At 41.9% G+C, this 20797-nt stretch overlaps 1 protein-coding gene across 7 annotated transcripts in view; it reads left to right on the forward strand.

Annotated features, from left to right (window-relative positions):
• DMD (dystrophin) overlaps positions 1 to 20797 on the forward strand; it is a 6826337-nt gene that overhangs the window by 2396268 nt on the left and 4409272 nt on the right. For all 7 annotated transcript variants that reach the window (XM_078657819.1, XM_078657824.1, XM_078657821.1 and 4 more), the window contains exons 31-32: positions 6797 to 6907; positions 13417 to 13590. In XM_078657819.1, coding sequence (XP_078513945.1) covers positions 6797 to 6907; positions 13417 to 13590 — 285 coding nt within the window. The remainder of the gene's footprint in view (positions 1 to 6796; positions 6908 to 13416; positions 13591 to 20797) is intronic.

Below are 20797 nucleotides of genomic sequence, written 5' to 3' on the forward strand. Positions count from 1 at the left end.
CCCATGAGAGTCAAGTGTAGGTTATTAACCCTCTCCATGTTACTTTTAACCTTTCCAAGCAGGGGTTCCATATTTATCTCCACTAATTTCTCTAACTCTGCAGTCACCCTAACCCCCAAATACCTTGCCTCCGGAGTTACTCTTGTGTCTGTAAATGCAGTGCATCTGTTCTGCACCACTTGTGTCTTTCCCCTATTTATTAGGTACCCGGATACCTTGCCAAACTTCTTCGCCTCCTGTTCTATTTCTTCCAATGATTCCTCTGGTGTTGGTGTTATGACAGCCACGTCATCTGCATATGCGAATAATTTGTATTCTTTCTCATGCAGTGTAACTGGAGTGATCCCCATATTTTGCGTAAGTCTTCTTAAAAAGGGGTCCAAGTATATCGCAAACAGTAGGGGTGAGGCTGGGCATCCCTGCCTAGTCCCCCGTCTAATCTGTACCGTATTGGAATAGGATCTATTAATACGTATCCGAGCACTAGGATGTTTGTAAAGTGCCTGGATTGCTGTTATGTATCCTCTGCCTATACCAGCCCACTCCAAAGCCTTCCATAGGTATGCCCAGGAGACCCTGTCAAAAGCCTTCTCGGCATCCAGAAATATAGCCGCGACAGGGTCTCCTGAGGCCTCTGCAGCGTCTAAGATAGTGATTAGCTGCCTAGTGTGTTGGGTAGTTCCTTTCCCCGGTATGAAGCCATGTTGTGTAGGAGAAACCACTCTTTCTATTACCTTGCTCAACCTATTCGCCAGAGCTTTGGAAAATATTTTTGCGTCAGCGTTCAGCAGTGTTATCGGCCTATAGGAGCCTGGTTCGGTAGGGGGTTTGTCTTTCTTCAGGATCACTATTATGTCCGCGCCCGCCCATGACTGAGGGACTATTCTGCCCCCCTGTGCCAAGCAACAGATTGCCCAAATATCCTTAGCTAACACATCCCAGAATGTTTTATAGAATTCTACAGGAATTTGATCTTGACCGGTTGCTTTCCCGGATGGTAAACTGAATATCGCCTCTTTTATCTCCTGGACTGTTAATTGTGCATCTAGCTTGTCCCTTTCTTCAATACTCAACCCCTCCTGTGGACCTTGCCTAAGATATTCCCAGCTTTCTGCCTCTATGTTGTCATTAGTAGTGTCTTGCTCATACAACACCTCATAAAACCTTCTGAATACCTCCTGAATCTCCCCCCCTTTATTGACAATTGCCCCTGTAGAATCCTTAATTTCTTTTATCTCCCCTGCTGCTAACGTTTGCCTAGTTCTGACTGCGAGCAAGTGGCCGACCCTCTCATTGAATTCGTAACATTTCTCTTTTTTTGCTAAGTAGTTCCTTGCTGTTTTCTGTGCCAGGGAAGCCCCCGTTTCTGCCCTCTGCACTTCCATGGCCACCAAGATCTGATCAATGGGATCTTTCCTGCCTATTGCTTCCACTAACGTTCTTTCCAAACCCATCAGAGTTCTAATCTCCTCTTCCACCTTATCTTTTTCCTGCTTGCGTCTTAGCAGAGTATAGCTTAGTGTCTCTCCCCTCACCCCTGCTTTAAAGCTGTCCCACACCATGTCTGCTGAAGCTGAGTATCTATTCATGTCCCAAAATTGCGTTATCCATTCTTGCATTCTAATAATATATTCCTCCTCCTTCAACAGCCCTCTCTCAAACGTCCATGTTGAATTTATCCTTTCTGTTTTTTGGAGCACTGCTAAGCTTAGGACCAGCGGATTGTGGTCTGACATTATTCTGGGGAGACGTTCTATCTTAGCTCTGTCAACAAGTGAACTAGAAATAAAAAAATAATCCAGCCTGGCTATTGTTTGATGAGGAGCTGAATAAAAAGTACTACCTGTACCTAAAGGATTGAGTTCCGCCCATGCGTCCACCAATGCGTTATGGTAAGCCAGATTTTGTACAGCTTTGAGCACCTTCTTTTTCCTCCCTTGATATCTGCCCCCCTTCGCGTTTATTAGGCCGTTCAAGCCATTAATGTTAAAATCCCCGCAGCAGATCACAGGCTCTGGCCACACTGCTAATTCGTTGTCAATAAATTCGAATAGTTCAGGCTCGTCCTCATTTGACCCATACAGAGAGGCCAGTGTACATCTTCCTGCGGCGGTCTCTATATCTAACAATAACCATCTCCCATCATGATCTCCCTTTTTCTTTATGATTTTTGCGATGCCTTTTCTAGCCAAAACTGCCACTCCCTTGTTTCTCCCATCTTGTCCCGTATAAGCCAGAACCTCAAATCCCATTTGATCCAAAATAAATTTGTCCTTAACTGCCACATGTGTTTCCTGTAAACATATTATATCAATTCTCCAATATCGCAGCAATGCAGAAAGTTTCTGTCTTTTCTCCTTATTATTTAGACCACAGACATTGATCGTCATTATCCTAAATGCCATATGTTAAATTTTGCTTTTACCAACACCTCTGCAGCTAGCTTAATTTTAACAAAACAATTTCTTTCTATTTCCTTATAGACTTTACAAATCTGCACCGTGTTATACCACCAACCTTCACCAGTGTCTTCCTCCCTACCCCTACCCCCCCCCTTAACCCCCCTCCACCCCGACTGCTGCCCCACCCCCCTTGTGACAGGCAAATAGGTCACTCCTGACCTATGCGTGTCCACTGAGCGATGTAGCGTCGCGCCCCCTCTCCTCCCCTCTTACCTAATGCTGTTCTTAGCTGTCAGGCTTATAGATTTACCCAGCACTTATACATCCATTATATGTGTTTTATGTGCCTATTACCCCCCTTTTTTCCTGTCTATTTCCTTCTGGCTCCCCCTTGCTCTTTTAGCTCTGCCAAGAATTCCCCTGCTTTTATCTCCGAAAAAAACATTCTTGTGCGGCCTCCAGAGATAACCTTTAACTTTGCTGGGAACATTAGATAGGCCTCCGCCCCTTGCGTCTGAAATGCGGTAATCAATTGCCTGAGCCGCCAACGCCTCTCCACTGTTATATGGCAGAAGTCAGGTCTAGCAAAAAATGTTATTCCTTCGACCGTTTTTTTGGAGTCAGGCCTGGCTTTTTCCATTAGTTCTTGCCTTGCCAGGAAGTTACCAAAAAATACTAGCATGGCCCTTGGGAGAGCCCCTGAGCCCTCTTTTTGATTTTTTCTTGCAAAGATCGGGAATCTATGGGCTCTCTGCACTTCTTGTTCCCAGTTCCATGGCACCTCCGGAAAGGCCCCCTTTAGTAACTTAATGACAAAGCCTCTAGGGTCTTGCCCCTCCATCCCTTCCTCTATTCCAAGGAGTCTGGCATTGTTGCGCCTCTGGCGGTTCTCCAAATCCTCCACCTTCCACTGTAAGTCCTCCACCATTTTAGTCTGTTCCTCTCTGGATGACTGCCAGTCAGTTACCTCATCCTCCAATCTTCCAGTCCTTTCTTCGACTCCTATAACCCTCTCCTCCACTTCCTCAAATTTTTTATTTATTTTCCTGATTGACGCTTGAATTTTTTTAGTATCATGCCTGGCCCTCCGACTTTCCGCCCTAGCCTCCATTTGCATCTGCTTTAATATGGTGAACATTATGTCCAATTTCCCGCCATCATTTTGAATTTCATGTTCATCCTCCTTATAGGTATTGGAGGTAGCGGAATAATCCCATACAAGCTTCCTATGAGTGCCTTTATGTGAGCTCAGGGGGGAGCCTGTCCTTCTGGATGCCATTTTGCGCCTTTTTTGCGTGTCTCTCCCCCTGGAGCTATCACTATCCCCAGAGCTCGAGCATGAACCTGCAGAGTCCCTCTCTTCTTCACTGCTTGCCAGCGTTGATTCACAATCCTCAGGGACTGAGAAGAACGCAGTGTCCTCTCCCAGCACAGCATTATCTTTCTTTTGGGCTTGAGCCTGCTCCTCTCGTATTTCTGCCTCCACTTCTATGAGGGCCTCAAGCATTTGCCCTGTGTTCGTCATCCCTGCCCCTCCATCAGCCTCTCTCACCTCCTTTAGCGCGTCCCGGTCATCCTGCTTCTCCTGCGCCGGGTTGTGCACAACGCTGTCTGCCTGAGCCGCTGCAGGACGTTCCGCGGGAAGCTTGAGCTCTGTAATTGCTGGTTGCCTGGCAACGCCACCGCTTGCGTCCTCGAGGACGCTTAGACCAACTCCGGCAGGCGGCGTGAATGCTGTGCTTAGCGAGGTTGCCATAGCAGCTCCCGACGCCTCTGTGATAGCCTTGGCGCTGAAGACCTCTGACACTGACGGCTGCCGATACACGGTATCGTTTTTCTTCTTTTCCACTGTATCCCGCGTCGCCGGGATATTGATGGCAGCTCGTGGGTCTTTGCTTTGTCCGACCGCCTTCTCCTTTTCGCTAGCTTTTTCCAATTTGCGCATTTGCGCTTTCGTTAGCGCGGAGACTGTGGGGGTTGCTCTTCTGTTGGTAAATGGCACTTTTGTTTTCGGGATAGTACCCGTTCTTCCTGCTTCTTTCTGCAGTGTCTCTTTGTTTGCTACACCGAGTGTGGGTAACTGTTGCTGCTGTTTGTTTTTGCCACGGGTCGCCATTTCTGCCATCTCTGCCACAGACATTTTGAGGAACTTGATATATAATATCTTTGTCTTCTCCAAAATACGTGTGAGGCCAACAGCTCCGCCGTGAAGTAATCTCACATAGAAGCCTCCTACTTGTTGAATCCAGGATACGGGTTGCATATTGCTTGCATTCTGCTTGCTTTCACAACTCCATTCAGGCCTGAGTTTGTGCTTAGGTCGGAGAGGGGTCTGAGTGCGACTTACTCCTACAGCGCCTCAGCGGCCATCTTGCCTCCTCCAATGTGGAGCCCTCCTGCTTTTGGATTCTTTACTGACTCTGCTTTCTACATGCAGACCCCAGGGAAATATTAAAATCACCACAGAATACAAGCGTTCTTGGCCAAGAGGCGAGCTCCAATTCTAAGTCTTCAAATATTTGTGGGTCATCCTGGTTTGAACCGTAAACTGAGCAGATAGTAATGCCCAATGCCAATTCTATAATAGCCCACCTCCCATGGGTGTCTACTGCCTTACGTATAGCTTGCCCTAAGGGAATTTTAGTTAAAATAGCTACCCCACGGGTATTCGATGTTTGTGTGGTACAGGCAAACAGATTGTAGCCCATAACCTTTAGCAGATCCCTTTTATCCCAGGGCAGGTGAGTCTCTTGAAGACAAATTATATTGAAAGAATTTTGTTTAATTATTTCAACTAATCGAGCCCTCTTACCCCTATCATTAAGTCCTGCCACATTCCAAGAACATATAGTTATCCTCCCCATTTCAGCTTACTCTCTAATTTTCCGAGGACCTGCAAACCCCGTATTTCAACAAGTTATCCAGACATCTTGAACCTTTTTGTGTATCTTTGTGTATCTTTTATCCATATTATTCATTTAGTTACCTTAGTTACCACATTAGTATTAATATTGGACTGTTGTTTTTAATTGCTTTTACCCCCTGCTTTCCCACCACCACCCCCAACTCTGCCCCCCTCCCTCCCAGCACTCATTGTGAGGCATACTCCATTAGAGTCTGTTTTGTGATGGATATACACCACATGACCAGAGCTCAATCTAATCTCTCACCTACATATATATATATACAAAAGAAGTTGAGCTACTCATATTTATATACACCAATACCAAACTACACAGTTCCCTATATGGTCCCTATTGATGACCTCTTCACCTTATTCACACTATACATATTTCAGTACTTGCTAGACCTACTTTATCCCATCAAGGTATTCTTTAGCTTTTATTTCGGAGAGGAAAAATACCCCGGCTAAGCTATATGCATGAGGTAAAAGGATAAATAATGAGTGCCCCAGGTGTGGAGCGGGCCCAGCCACCCTATCACACATGTTTTATGAATGTGTTAAATTAACATCACTCAAAAAGATGTTATCAGAATTTTGGGAGGACGTGTTTGGGCATAAGGTGGCGGAATCTCCTACTCTTTTTATTCTTGGATACGATAGCACTCTTGGGCTTAGCACGGAAGAGGAATCATGTCTTTTTGTGGGTACAGCGGTTTATAGAATAATACTTGCAGCCTGCTGGAAGGAGCGGACTCCCCAACCTTTGAAATGTGGCTAGCTCGTTTTCTGTGGGTCTATAATCAAGAAAAAGCCATCTACGCTGCTAGAGGGAGACATTCTAGAAAACGTGGTAATAAGATGTGGTCTTCAATTGCGGCCTGGAGTAGGGATGTAAGAAATGTATAAAGATGAACTGTTCCCCACCATAATATGTACATTTTCGACAACTCGGAATGTGAAGATAATGAAGTGAATTGTGTATTATCAATAGTCTTATTAATCATGAAGATTTTTTAAAATATTTGATACTGTTGTATATCTCTATTCTTCTATATGTGATTATTTGAGTTGTCAAATATTTTTAAAAAAAAGAGTTCCCTGTCCACCAAACTCTAAACTTCAGGCCCAGAATCTCTGCATCAGTGAAGTTGAATGTTATTGGCAGTAGCCTTTTAACTCTTTGATGGAAGAATGTATAACAGTTCGGTAGAATGAATGACGACAGTCTCGAATGAAGACAATCTCGAATGAAACACTGCTCTGTTTTAAATTGGTACCCCAATAACAAGGAACCTATAGACTAATGTAAGTGTAAGTGTAGTCCCTAAACTACTAGAACAAATATCTATTGATAAAATAACTGAGGGCTTCAGAGAAACAGTACTGGCATCATAAACATCTAGACATGATAATTCATTGTTCCGCTCTCTTCTCTAATTTATGTGTTGTGATTCATTTATACATTTGCTATAATTTTATTTCCATACAGAAAATCCAGTCTGACTTGATGAGTCATGAAATAAGTTTGGAAGAAATGAAGAAAAGAAACCAGGATAAAGACTCTACCAAGAGGGTGCTTTCCCAAATTGACGCAGCCCAGGTAAAATAGCATGTGATTAAATGAAAAACTTCAAAGCAAAAATAATAAGCTCCATTTAAAAGGCGTGTGTGGGATTACCGAGTTTCAGATACACTTTAAAGTACTGGTTAAAGCAGATCATGTACAATGTCCACAAAATATGTTTTGAGAAAAGCATAAACAATGTTAAACCAAGCTATAACATTTTACATTATGGAATTACTTATCCTAAAGTACATCCCTTGCCATTTAATTGAACCCAGTGACTACCATGTTGTCCTGCCATAACGAGGAGTTCCTAAAGCCGACTCTGGAATATATAGTGGATATCTATCTATCTATGTATCTATCTATGTATCTATCTATCTATCTATCTATCTATCTATCTATCTATCTATCTATCTATCTATCTATCTATCTATCTATATAAATCCCGCATTGCAGCAAAGATCCACGAGCCACACCAGTCGTAAATGTTGATAGTATTTGTTCAGGCAGACAAACAGACGCGTTTCAACCACATATATACATATATATATATATCAATCACACAATTCTTGGCGTGCTCAAGCCGCTTTACCAGCGGGCTCACGGCGGGGTCGCCGCCCCCTCAAAATTCTCACACTCCTGGTACAGATAGTACGTGTAGACTGGAAAAGACCAGAACCGGAGCCCAAATATCGTTCAGTGCTATATTTATTGGCACACGGATAAACAAACCCTACGCGGATATATATATATCATGAAGTACCGCGTCTAGAAACAGGTAGCAAGCACCTCCCGTCCTGCCACCAAAGACTTCTCGGACACGGACCAATTCAGTGCTCAGAGATTTTTATTGAAGCAGAGTATGCCGCTTGACGTTTCAGCTCCGTAGAGCCTTGCTATATATATATATATATATATATATATATATGAAAAAAGCAGCACTCCCCGCAGATAAGGAAGGAGAAGAGGCCACGCGAGGGAACAATGTAGGAGCCGTTTTTATTGACAGACAGCGTAGCAAGATGCATTTCGGCAATGAGCCTTCTTCGGTTGCTGTTGCTGACACGTGATGACCCCACCTGCATTTTCGAAATGTCCAGTACCACCCTCATTGGAAGGTAAGTAAGCCACCGCCCCCAAGTCACATGTTGATTCTACCATGGTGGCGCAAAATGAAACTTCAACTCCCAGAAGACAGTGCGACTGGAGAGTATTGCAGGGGACGGCAGACAGGATTAGAGGAAAAAATGCAGTGATGAAATGAGGAAAAAACGTAAAATAAAAGTCTTGTGCACTCCTACACGTCCCTCTCAGTTCAAGCCTCGAGCATAGTGCAGCCCAAAATTAAGCCAAAATGCAGAGCCGAACAAACAGTGCAGTCGACTCCTCGTTAAGTAACAAGCTGCCAGCTGGCAGAAGGCTGAGGCAAACACAAACTTGAGGCGGGCAGAAACTGGTCCGGGAAACGGTAATTATTGATGATATATATATATATATATATATATATATATATATCCCTCCAATCCCGATTTCATAAAACCAGGTCTGACACATGCTCAGGTTGCCAAACAGATATTTAATGCCTCCGGTGCACAATTGCCAATAAGCGCGATGTCCACAATTTACAGCGTCTGGCAGACGCGTTTCGGCGTGTGCCTCATCAGTGCCAGGTCAGTGCTGCAAGTGTCAAGTTGCTTTCTTCGCGGGGCTGAGATTTCAAACATCCGAGTGACCTCATTGGCTGGGAGTCGTTGTCATAGAAAGCAGACAGGGAAAGTTCCTCCGATAGTACATGTCGCTCTGCTCACCACCCACGAGTCCTCGAGTACTGTGCGCTGTGTCCCGCACTAAGAACCAAAACAAACAAAACAGAACAGTCAGATGTCGGTACAGTGACCCATCCTCGCATAAGGTATTGCCTCTGTTATTTTGTTGGCTCTTTTTGGTTGCGGGAACCACCAGGGTGAATTATTTCTCTGCCGGGCATTCCTTTAAGCAGACAGACTGCCTGCTCCCTCTCCCCAATACCTTCAAGACACTCCAGGGTGGGGGGGCGCCGCAATGTGCCTTCCTAGCACTTCAAGCCAAAGTTTGTCGGTTTATTTTTGCGGTGCTCCTGAACGAGGGGCATGTCAGTATCAGCGGAGCCGACCTCCGCATCTCCATACTCCTCCAATCCCGATTTCATAAAACCAGGTCTGACACATGCTCAGGTTGCCAAACAGATATTTAATGCCTCCGGTGCACAATTGCCAATAAGCGGGATGTCCACAATTTACAGCGTCTGGCAGACGCGTTTCGGCGTGTGCCTCATCAGTGCCAGGTCAGTGCTGCAAGTGTAAAGTTGCTTTCTTCGCGGGGCAGAGATTTCAAACATCCGAGTGACCTCATTGGCTGGGAGTCGTTGTCATAGAAAGCATATATATATATATATATATCAGTAATTAAAAACACTCCTCACAGAGATCGTAACCCGTCGAAGGGTGGCGCGATGCCGGTGGAGTACGCCGGTGATTCAGTATCATTAAATAACAGCGTTTCAATCACGCCCTCAGAACCATTGCAAAGATAACCACAGTGCAAGATCATTCAAAAGGGGTTTATTGATTTCATAAACCTGACGTGACACGTTTCACCATCAAGGGGCTTGATCACACACCGTTCTGCCCACCAACACCGGTTAACATACATTTCCGGTTTGTACATAGGCATCAACATAGGACTTTGAGTGCCTTTTTTCACTTGCCATAGTGTTTATACATTATATACATTGTATACAGTTGGTGGCATCTGCAATTACCATTGGTATTGTGAGACCTGACTCTATATATATATATATATATATATATATATATATATATATATATATATATATATATATATATATATCCTGGAAACTCAAACCACTTCCTGATTCCACCCACGGCGGATTAGGCGAGGAAAGAGACACAGACCTCCGTAGTTTTCTTCTGGGCAAAAGATGTTATTTATTTAGAGAGAACCTACACAACGCGTTTCAAGCCCGTAAGCCCTTGTTCACGTGTCAACAGTGGAAAAAACGCCATCTACCATTTAAAGTGAATAATACCACTCCCAGTTTCTGACATCATAGGTCACATGATGGTGGGCATAAACAACAGACTGTAGTAGCTACAAAGATCGTTTTGTAGTTCTACACTACATAGGCAGGTTAATACAATATGACACACTCGATATATGTACACATGTTTAAAAAACTTTTAAAACATGTAAAGTGCCTAAATGTCATAGTATTCATAAAATAATAAATACAGTTCATATTTAAAATTCTCATTGAATAAATCCAGGCCTGCCTATGTTGCTAAAGTACCCATACTAAATTATTGCCGGATGAATCCGCTTATTACCATCTCAACCATTATGGCCTATGAGTCATATGTGCATAACAACACATACATATTTTTATCATGATTTTTTGATCAATCATATTTTCTTTTTTCTTTTTATTTTTTTTCTCAGTGCAAACACGAGTGGGAGAAAACTTGTGCAAAAAGTGCATATATAAATATAAATATAAAGTGCTAGTGTAGACAATATTGATTTCTCAATCGATCAAATGCTAATATAGGGCTAAACCATCTGTTCCTAGAATATAGATAAATCTAATTTCTAAAATGAATAAACAATTAATAAAAGCCACCTTTATCCTGAAACATTAGATTCTGTATATAATAAATACATTGAAGAAATCAATCCAAAAGGAAAGAGAGAATATAATTAACTAGTTTATAAAATCAGAGAGTTGATATACTTTAGTACTGGACGTTCATCAATTAGCTATTTACATAGATAAAACCTCATTTATGAATGAAAACCACAATACTGCAGCTGAAGTATATTTTTACAGAAAGCTGTGCATATCTTCTGTAGTGTTTAACCCGTTGGGCCATTTACAATCAAGCTCGAGAATGTATTTAGTTTCGAGCTGACGGAGTTGGCGCTCTCTATTGCCACCCCTTCTTTTCTTTGCCACAGCATCTATTACAAAGTAGGACAAGCAATTGGTGTTATTTGCATGCACTTTTTTAAAATGTCTCGCAACAGGATATGTTGCGTCACTGTGGAGAATGGCCCTTAAATGCTGCAAAATCCTGACGTGCACCTGCGGCTTCGTGCTACCAACGTAGCTAAGCCCACAGGTGCACGTCAGGACATATACAGCATATTCGGTTTTACAATTGTAGTTTCCCAAAATCAATGTAGGTGTTGAACTAAAAGGTGTAGAGTATTTTGACATGTTGCATCCAAATTTACAAGCACGACATGAAGTGCACTTTATAAAACCCTTCTTAGGTGCTAGCCATGTAGTGACTTGTTTGACCTCTGGTGATACTCGGTCCAATACTGAGCCCATAGTGCTACTTCTTCTAAACGTAACAATAGGTTTGTCTGCTATTCTGTTACGAAGAATATTATCTGTTAGCACTACTGGCCAATGTTTGTTTAGTATAGTTCTTATCTGCCGTTCATCCCTGTTGTATGTAGTAATCCATCTTGGAGTATTACTACTCCTGGAGATTACAGCAGTATTGGGGACCGATAGAATATCTGTTTCAGGAATAAATAGGCTCATTCTAGATTTAGTTTCGGGCTTATTTATCGCATCCTGCAAGATTTTTTGTGAATACCCCCTTACTTTGAGTCTGCCAACCAGCTCCTGTTGACATTTGTTAAACTCTTCCTCATTGCTGCAAATGCGTTTTAACCTTAGGATTTCTCCATACGGAATGCTAGCAATGAGGTGTTTAGGATGAGAGCTGGTTGCGTGTAGGGTGATATTGCCAGAAGTCGATTTCCTATGAAGGGTGCTTTCAAATTTCTCATTTCTCACAAAGACCTTAACATCAAGGAATTCAGTTTCATTTTTGTGAATGTGGGAGGTGAATTTTAAATTATAGATGTTATTATTGATCTTATTTATGAAGCAGACTGCTTCTTCCTCACTACCCTGCCACAGAATGAACACATCGTCTATGTACCGTAGATATGCTCTCACATGTGTCTGATATTCAACCTGAAAGGCGGTTTTAAGGACCTGCTCCTCCCACCAGCCTACATGTAAACATGCATAGCTGGGGGAGAAGCAGGCCCCCATCGCCACTCCTCTCACCTGTTTGTATATATCTTTGTCAAACAGGAAGTAATTATTATTTAGACACCATTTAATGAGTTCTAGCTCAACCTTATTGTGCTCATATAGCGTACTAGACCTAGTTTCCAAAAAATGTTTGACCGAGTCCAAACCCTGTTGATGGTCTATGCTCGTCTATATGCCTCTATATCAAGTGATAAGAAGCAAATCATCTGACCATTTTAATTTGTTTAATTTTTGTAGGAAGTCACCAGTATCTTTTACATAGCTTGGCAATGCTGTTACCAAGCTTTGCAGAAAAAAATCTATGTACTGGCCTACATGCTCACCTAAGCTGTTTATGGCCGATATAATCGGTCTTCCTGGAATTGGGAAAACATTTTTATGTATTTTTGGAATTAGGTAAAATACCGGTATTACCGGGAACTCATTAAACATGAACTTGTGTTCTTCCATTGAGATGAGGCCCTGTCTTTTCTATGATGCTAGCAATTTTTGCAATACATGTTTAGCTTTATCATACTCTTTAGCATTGGATTTCAAATAACAGTTTACATCATTTAGCTGACGTAATGCTTCCGCTATGTAATCTTTTCTCGGCCACAATACAAGGTTCCCCCCCATGTCAGACTTTTTGATAATCACTTCCTGATTACTTTCCAGTTTCTTAACCAAGTAATTATATGCCTTTCTCTTAAAAAACGGATTTCTTTCTTTTCTATTTTTATGAACAGTGTCATTTAATTGCTTTAGATAATTCACAATAAGATCATGAAAAACATCAATACTGTCCTTCGGCATAAATGGAACGAAACTGGATTTGGGTTTAAAGGGGATGATCCCAGCGCCCTCTTGAACATGATTAATTTTTCTTAAGCGTTCTTGTGTAGCCAAGTTGACATTTTCCTCAGAATCGGATTGTATTTCCGACTCGCCAGCTAAATCATGTACCAAAAGCAGATTGGGAATATCCGACGCTGCTAGACTGGTCACAGTATCTTCATCTTCTATGTCAGTCATGCCACCTGCATCTTTCAAGGCTTTAAGTGCAAAGAATTTTTTCAGTTTCAATTTTCTGATGTAACAATATACATCAATACGTGTTCGTGCGTAATTGAAACTGTCTCCTGGACAAAAGTTGAGACCTAAGGCCAACAGTTGTTCTTCAGCCTTCGAAAGTGTGATAGTTGATAAGTTTATCACACTATTGTCCCTTACTGCTGTTTCTTCTTTTGCCATTTCCCTTTTGTATTTTTCTTTGTCTCTTTTGCGTTGGTCACGTCTTCTTTTTGTTCGCTTACATTTTTTGCTATTTTCTGCCGAGGCCTATATATATATATATTCAGTGCACGTTCAAATTTTTTTTTATATCTGTGCTTTATTTCATGGTATTTTTTTTTTTTTTTTATAGAAAAAACTCCAAGAAATTTCTTTGAAGTTCCGTTTGTTCCACAAGCCAGCAAACTTTGAGCAACGTTTACAGGACTGCAAACGAATTTTGGATGAAGTGACATTGGAGCTGCCTATATTGGAGATAAAGAGCGTGGAACAGGAAGTGGTGCAGAACCAATTGGACAATTGCATGGTAAGCTTAGGGCACGAGAACATGTTTTATAAACGAAAAATGTCTTGGGGCTTGTTTACTAATTTTTCACTCAGTGCAGCAGGGCAACTAAACATGCTATGCTCCGTTGTGCAAGTGGGAAAAACAGTGCCGAGGTTTGACTATAAAGATTGGCCTGCTGCTCCTGTCTGTAATTAGACTACCTTGTGTGACGCACAATATTGCAGAGGTGAGTGTGTGCTGAATAGCATAGGATTTGTATTGGAGGCGTAGTCCTACAATGCACATTCCTATGCCTAGCCACATTTCCAAATGATCCCACACAGTGTGCTGTTCACTTCAGAGGAGGAAACGTGTGGGTTTTTAGAGAAATAAAACATTTTGTCCTGCTAATGCTTTGTGCCAAGGAGGCTTTTTTGACACAAAGCATGGTCTGCCTATCTCAATAGATCAAGCTTTGTGTCAGGACCTTTGGGTGTTTGCCCTGACTTGCACAAATAACACCCCAGAACATTTCCTTTGACGCAAATTAATGCAAAGCTCCTTGTGTGTTGAAAAAGTGGTGCCTTTGCAGCACAACATGCCGTTTTTCACTGGAAAGTAAATATGCCACTTTGAGCCACATTGCATCAGCAGAAAGCCTTAGTAAATCTGGAGATATATATTTTTTTTATGTCAATGAAGATGGGATTCATCTGCTCTGATTTTAGAAGAGAGCTCTGGACGTTGAAATGTAATTATTTATGTACGTTTGTTTAGTTTTAAATATATCAGTATATATTTACTTAGTGCACTGAATCAGAATAAGCTTTATTCGATTTCAGGCAAATAAAATCACAAAAGCAGACATAAGCAGATAAAAAAACAGTTAAACATTATTAGCTCTAAATAATAAATATAAAGATACCATATATTCTATAGATTCATCCATGTAAAAATGCACATAGTCCTAGAGATAAAAAGAAAAAAGTGATCATAGTGTAATTTATATATTACAAGTAAAGCATTCCCTCACATTTTTTATTTATTTGAGCTTTCTAAGGGGGTTCAACATTAATACTTTTCCTCACTCAAAGTATGCTTTTTAAAAAACAAACCACAACCCCAATATAGCAATCACTCTCTAAAAGTTGCAGATGCAAAAAAGCTGATTGACATTGCCTCCATCCCCGCAACCTTAAAAGTGGCAAAATCCACCTTGATCTCTCCCTTATATAACATTTACAGAAAAGAACTGCATGTATTTTTGATTGTGGTGACAAATCATCGCAAGGACAACAACATAAATCTCTGGACCAGTTATTCATTTCTGGGTAACTAATGAATCGATGGAAGATCCCAAATCTGAACCAAGTAAAAACATATCTGTCATATCCGCTTAGACTACATAAAGGATATGGTTGTTTATCATATGTTGATAAAATCAATTGATGCTGTACTACTGTTGGTTCATTTATTTCCAGAGCAAATCTAATTGACCCCAAGTGGCTCATACATATTGTTTTAAGCTCCTTCCTAGAGATGGAGTTCATTGTCTCTGGACAGTTATAATAATCTGGATGCCCAAGGTCGTACACAATTCTTTTAATGTACTTCAGCCAAGTGATCTTAATTATTTCTTGATTCAAAGCTGTGCTACTGGAAGTCCTTATTCTGTGCCAGAGTAACACTGATTGGACTTTAATAACATCTGCAAAATATGGAATACCCAACTCACTATGGCAATTAAAAACAGGAGTACTAGCAGGTACAGCTAAAATAAAGCTCAAAAAAGCATTTTCAAAATCATGAGTGGGAGATGAATCATAAAAGCCCCCCCCCAAAGGTGGCAACGCTCACACATTTTGCCTGATAAAGCTTAAGCAGTATCTCGGGAGGCTTTTCCCCCATCTTTTTAGCAAAATTGACCACAGCAGCAGTTGACTTCATAAAATGAAGGCTCATATTTTTCAAGGCCTTACTCCAAGAACAAGTACGGTCAAATAAAAGACCTAAATATGTGAATCAATCAATCAATCAATCAATCATAGTACTTGTAGAGCACGCTACATACCTGTGAAGGTCTCAAGGCGCTGAGGGGAGGGGGGTGCTGCTACTGCTCGAAGAGCCAGGTCTTGAGGAGTCTTCTGAAGGTGAGTAGGTCTTGGGTCTGCCATATGTGGGTAGGGAGGGTGTTCCAGGTTTTTGGCGGTGAGGTAGGAGAAGGATCTGCCACCGGAGGCTGTTCGTTGGATGCGGGGGACAGCGGCAAAGGCAAGACTGGTGGAGCGGAGCTGGCGGGTGGGGGTGTAGAAGCTGAGTCTGCTGTTCAGGTAGGCTGGTCCGGCGTTGTGGAGTGCTTTGTGTGCGTGGGTGAGGAGCTTGAAGGTGATCCTCTTGTCGACGGGGAACCAGTGTAGGTCTATCAGGTGGGGGGTGATGTGGCTGCAGAGGGGGACGTTGACGATCAGTCAGGCGGAGGCGTTTTGGATGCGTTGTAGTTGACGTAGGTGTTTGGCTGGGATTCCTGCATAGAGTACGTTGCCGTAGTCCAGTCTGCTGCTGACAAGGGCCTGTGTCACCGTTCTTCTTGTTTTGGTCGATATCCACTTGTTAGTGGATTCGACCCTGCTTCCCCCAAGTGGTAAACTCCTGCATTTCTGTCTTCCTTTACCACAAGCCATAACATATGTTCTTTTGGCATTCAGTTTTAAACCCAAGTCGTCCATAAAAGTAGTGTAAGAGGCGAGGGCATTTTGTAAGCCCAACTGAGTACGGGCCATCAGCACTGCATCGTCTGCGTGGAGAAGGGAGACTATCTGGCGTTTGTTACTATACGGTGGGTCCCTCACCTTTTCCACCAGCACTTGTTCCAAGGTGATTGTGTAAAGAGTAAAGAAGAATGGCACCAAGATGCCGCAGTGCATTCCTCTTTGGTTCTGTACCGAACCTTGGCGGTCACCCCACTATACAATTGCAGCAGGAACTGAACCAGAAGTGGATCAACCTTTAAATCCACCAAAATGTTCCAGAATTTACTGTGTATAACACACTCAAAAGTGGCTGTAAGGTCTACAAAAGCCAAATAAACGTCCCCTACTTTAGCCTGAGTATATATATTTCCCTATTAAAATACTGAGATTAAGAACCTGCTCCATAGTTCCTAACCCCTGCCTAAAACCATATTGCAAGTCTGTTAACATATTAGTTTCCTCTGCCCAGGTTTGAAGCCGATCTAAAACAGTCCGTCCTGCTACCTTCATCAAAGAATTCAATAAAGATATCGGACGGTAGCAGGAAGGATTCTCCCAAACTCCTTTTTTAAAAATCGACACAATTATTGACTCTGACCAAGTGTTAATAAAGCCTTTCATAAAGCAGGCTTGAAGAACCCATGTTTTCAACAGGGTCCAGAGTGGAAGGTTTGATTTAAACAAATCAATTGGCACCCCGTCTGGGCCGTGGGCCTTCCCACTCTTACTAGCATTTATCGGCCCAATGACCTCCTCATATGTAAATTGGAGATCAATAGATGAAAAACCATGCAGACCTCGCCCCTGCTGACTTGAACAAACTGTTTCTCTTTCAGTGTATTCCTGTGGATTATAGATTATTGATAAAAAAATCAACCCATTTCTTCTCATTTATTGCAACCTCAATCAACGGGTTATTAGGCCTACTAAAAACGGCGCATTTACTGCCCGCCAAAAAGAGGCACTGTGTTTACTCAGAGAGGCTTCATGAAGGGTAGCCCATGCATTCTCTTTTAACTCCTTCCTTCGTAATCTTCATGCTTGGTTATATATTTTCCTGCACTCTCTAATCCCCTCCTTAGCTCTCTCTGTTTTATGTAAAGCCGCCTTTAACTTTGTGTATGCTTTGGTGCAGTTTGTATCTAACCATCCCTGGCTACGAGTATATGCGCCCCTACTTTCCACCCTAAGCAAGTTTTGAATAACTGATGTTATTTGAGAAAATGCTATTAATATACATTCATGTGGGGTAGTTTCCTCCAAACACATTAAAATTGGGTTATAGGCATTAGTTATAATTTGTTTAATTAACTCAACTGGGTCACAATTAGACCATCACAATGTATATCCATTTAGCTTTCCCAGTGAAATATTCTGGTTCCAAACTATTTGGTTATTATTGTCGCTGTAACATAGTTGGAAGTGTAATGCTCATTGCATTTTTATGGATTTTATAATTTGAGATATAATTAGCATAACAATTAGGGTCTATTATAAAAGCTAATGTTGATTCTGGTCCCCTGCCAATAAAAGTTTGCTCTAAATCCACTCTAGGGGGACACAAACAGTTGGCAAAACCAAGGTCATGTGAAAATAAGATCTCATTTAGTAAGTCCCCCCTATGAGAATTAACAAAATGAATCTGGGGGTCGTCATCTTCCATTGTTAGACCACATTTGCCAAGCCTGCCTAGCGGGCATAAGCCAATATTAAAATCACCTCCCCAGATAGTGATAAATTCACAATCCCTGGCTTCCTTTAATTTTTCACAAATCATGATTAAGCATCTTCAAAATGACCCCAATTGTTCCCTTGGTACATTATTGTAGAAGTGAATTAAGACTAAAATACATTTACAGTCTGTGTGAAACAGAACTATTTGAGAATAGATTTCAGATTTTAGCATTTCAATCTTTAATGCCCCAACCAAATTAGAAATATAAATACAAATTCCTCCCTTTGGTCTCCCATGTGTTGAGTGGACTGCAGGGGTATGATATGTCTTAAATCAGTTTATATGAATTGCGTCCACAGTCCAGGTTCTTGTAAACACAAGATGTTACATTTCTCAATAAAATCCTCCCAAATAGAGTTATTTATTTTGTTACGCAGGCCAGCGACATTCCAGAAAAGAACGCCAAAATGAACACTCTTGGGTAATCTTAGCCCTGAAACAACAAATTTAGTCTTGCCTGAAGGTTCAGACATGGACTGCCCAACTCTACTTCTATTCTTGACCATACCTAGTTAGATGGAGTACCCTCTGTTCCTGTTCAATTGTCTGTACATTAAGCTGTCTGGTCGAGCTGGGGTCAAGGGTGGTCTGCATGTCTGATCCCTTTCTTAACACACTCTGATTTAGTCTAATTTAGTAACCGATTTAACCAAGTTTGTAAAACAGCCTATTAGTACTCTGTCAGAGAGGCTGGATAAGATTGAAGCCAGTCTGGAGTAAGTGCTTGAAAACCAGAACTTAGATAACCAAAAGGGTAATATAGAGAACCAGAATTTAATAAGTGGTCCCCCCAAACTCCTTAACGCGAGCTCGAAGGATTCACTATCCACATCTATGCCGAAAGCTGATGAAAGGAACAAGGGTAAGGGGTCTGGGCCCCATTTAAAAAGCCTAGCAAACCTGCATATTAGTTCATCATTCAGGGGTGAGGCAATTATCAACAAGGGGACAGGAGGGACTGGAAAACACATGGGTGAGAGACAAGTGTGTGATTTACCACCAAGAGCTCCCCCGACCCCTTTCTCTCATATGGAAAGTCTACATAGTTCATATAACTTAAATGTACCCCCTGACTCAACACCATTCACTGTAATTTTGGCCAATGGACCAGCTCTTTGCCCAGGGGAAAATTAATCCTGGGTTACCTTGCGGAATTAAGCTATACATTGGTTAGGAAGTAGAACTGGATTGACCAGTGCTATGTTTAATGAATTTATGATGGTGAGGAGAATTGGCTGGGTGAGAAACAGACGGAAATTTTTCCAAGGAGAATGTGTTGTCCTTTCATTCGGAACTCCATCTTTGCTAAGGGAAATCCTATGCAGAGCCTGGGATAAAAATATCTTCCACACTAGAATTAATGTTCTTCCATTGTTTTTTTTTTATCAAACCCCTTAGTAAGCCTAAAAATGCTTGTTTGCCCTTGCTTAATTATCTTACTGGGGCTATTGGTGTTATTGAAAAACAGATTTCCTCAGTGGAAGAAACATTAAACATGGATTCTTTGGGGTCAATAACTATTGATTAAGCTCAATCTGTGGCTGAGAAGGGGGTGGATGAAAATCGCATCCTGGGAAACATGAATGAAGAGCTACCTAAAATGGCTGTATTCAGATTGTCTCTGACAACATTTCTATTAGTGATTTGGAATCAGAAACCTTACCCCCTAAAAGATCTTGTAACCCACAGAAAGTAGTGAGCCCTGAGGTTACTATGTGTAGTACGCATACGAATCCCCCAGAATCTAGAGTGCCCAAAAATAATTTAAAAAACAGCAGGGCAAAAAAGGCAAAACTCTGACACGTTTGAGTGTAGAAAATACCCCCTGACCAAAGAATAAATGTCACATATGGCAAGCATTTTTAGGCTTACTAAGGGGTTTTGGTGTATGACTAGATGTGATCTTTCTTTTCCCCATTCTATTAACCAAACTTAGTTAAATATAATAAACGTTCAGATCACATTCATGTGTCAATTGACACCACCAGTATTTTAAGTGATCTGAATGGTTCACAATATCTACCAAATATTGTGCAATGGCAGATTGATGTCTTTTTACACTAGAGCAGTCCCTCCGTCCGTGTTCAATAGGTATGAATGTCTTACTAGTATTTCCAGTTTCCAAGGCACACAATATCCTAAGTGAAATCCAAAACAATATTTTTAGCTTTAAGGCACAGGAACACAAAAACCAAAAGGAGGGGCCCAGCCATGCCTCCTACAGCCTCTGACAGGCTTAGACTGGCCCACCCTTGGCCCGGGCTTTGCCCGGGCACGTCCCGCGCAGCGTGGGGCAAGGCTTGCTTTATGCGCCGCCTGACGCAAGTTCTGTGATGCGTGCGGCTCCTGCCGCAACGCGCTCTATGTAGTTGCAGTTTTCAAGGAAAAGTTGGGCGTGCTTCATTGCTTCCCTCTGGAGGTAAAGTGCAGCATGCTCAGAAGCCGAGGCAAGAGCAGGTTGTAGTGCTTCCCTCTAGAAGTAAAGTGCAGTATGCGTAAAAGCAGGGGCAGGAGCGAGTTACGATGTCTCCCCACTGAAAGATGGGATATGTAAAGCAATGGTACACTCATGCTTAAAAGACAGGGTACCTCTTATTGATTAGTGATGTGAAGTATGCTCTTTTATTTTGTTGTGACGACTCAATTATAGGACATGTGGATATATGCTCATGTAAAGCTTTTAGCTCAGCATGTGCAGACATTTCTGATTATGGTTTTATGTTTCTGAAACTAATCGGCTTCAGTTGACGTCGGTTTAAAT

The sequence above is a fragment of the Lissotriton helveticus genome, chromosome 8, assembly GCF_964261635.1.
Source record: "Lissotriton helveticus chromosome 8, aLisHel1.1, whole genome shotgun sequence".
Taxonomy (NCBI): domain Eukaryota; kingdom Metazoa; phylum Chordata; class Amphibia; order Caudata; family Salamandridae; genus Lissotriton; species Lissotriton helveticus.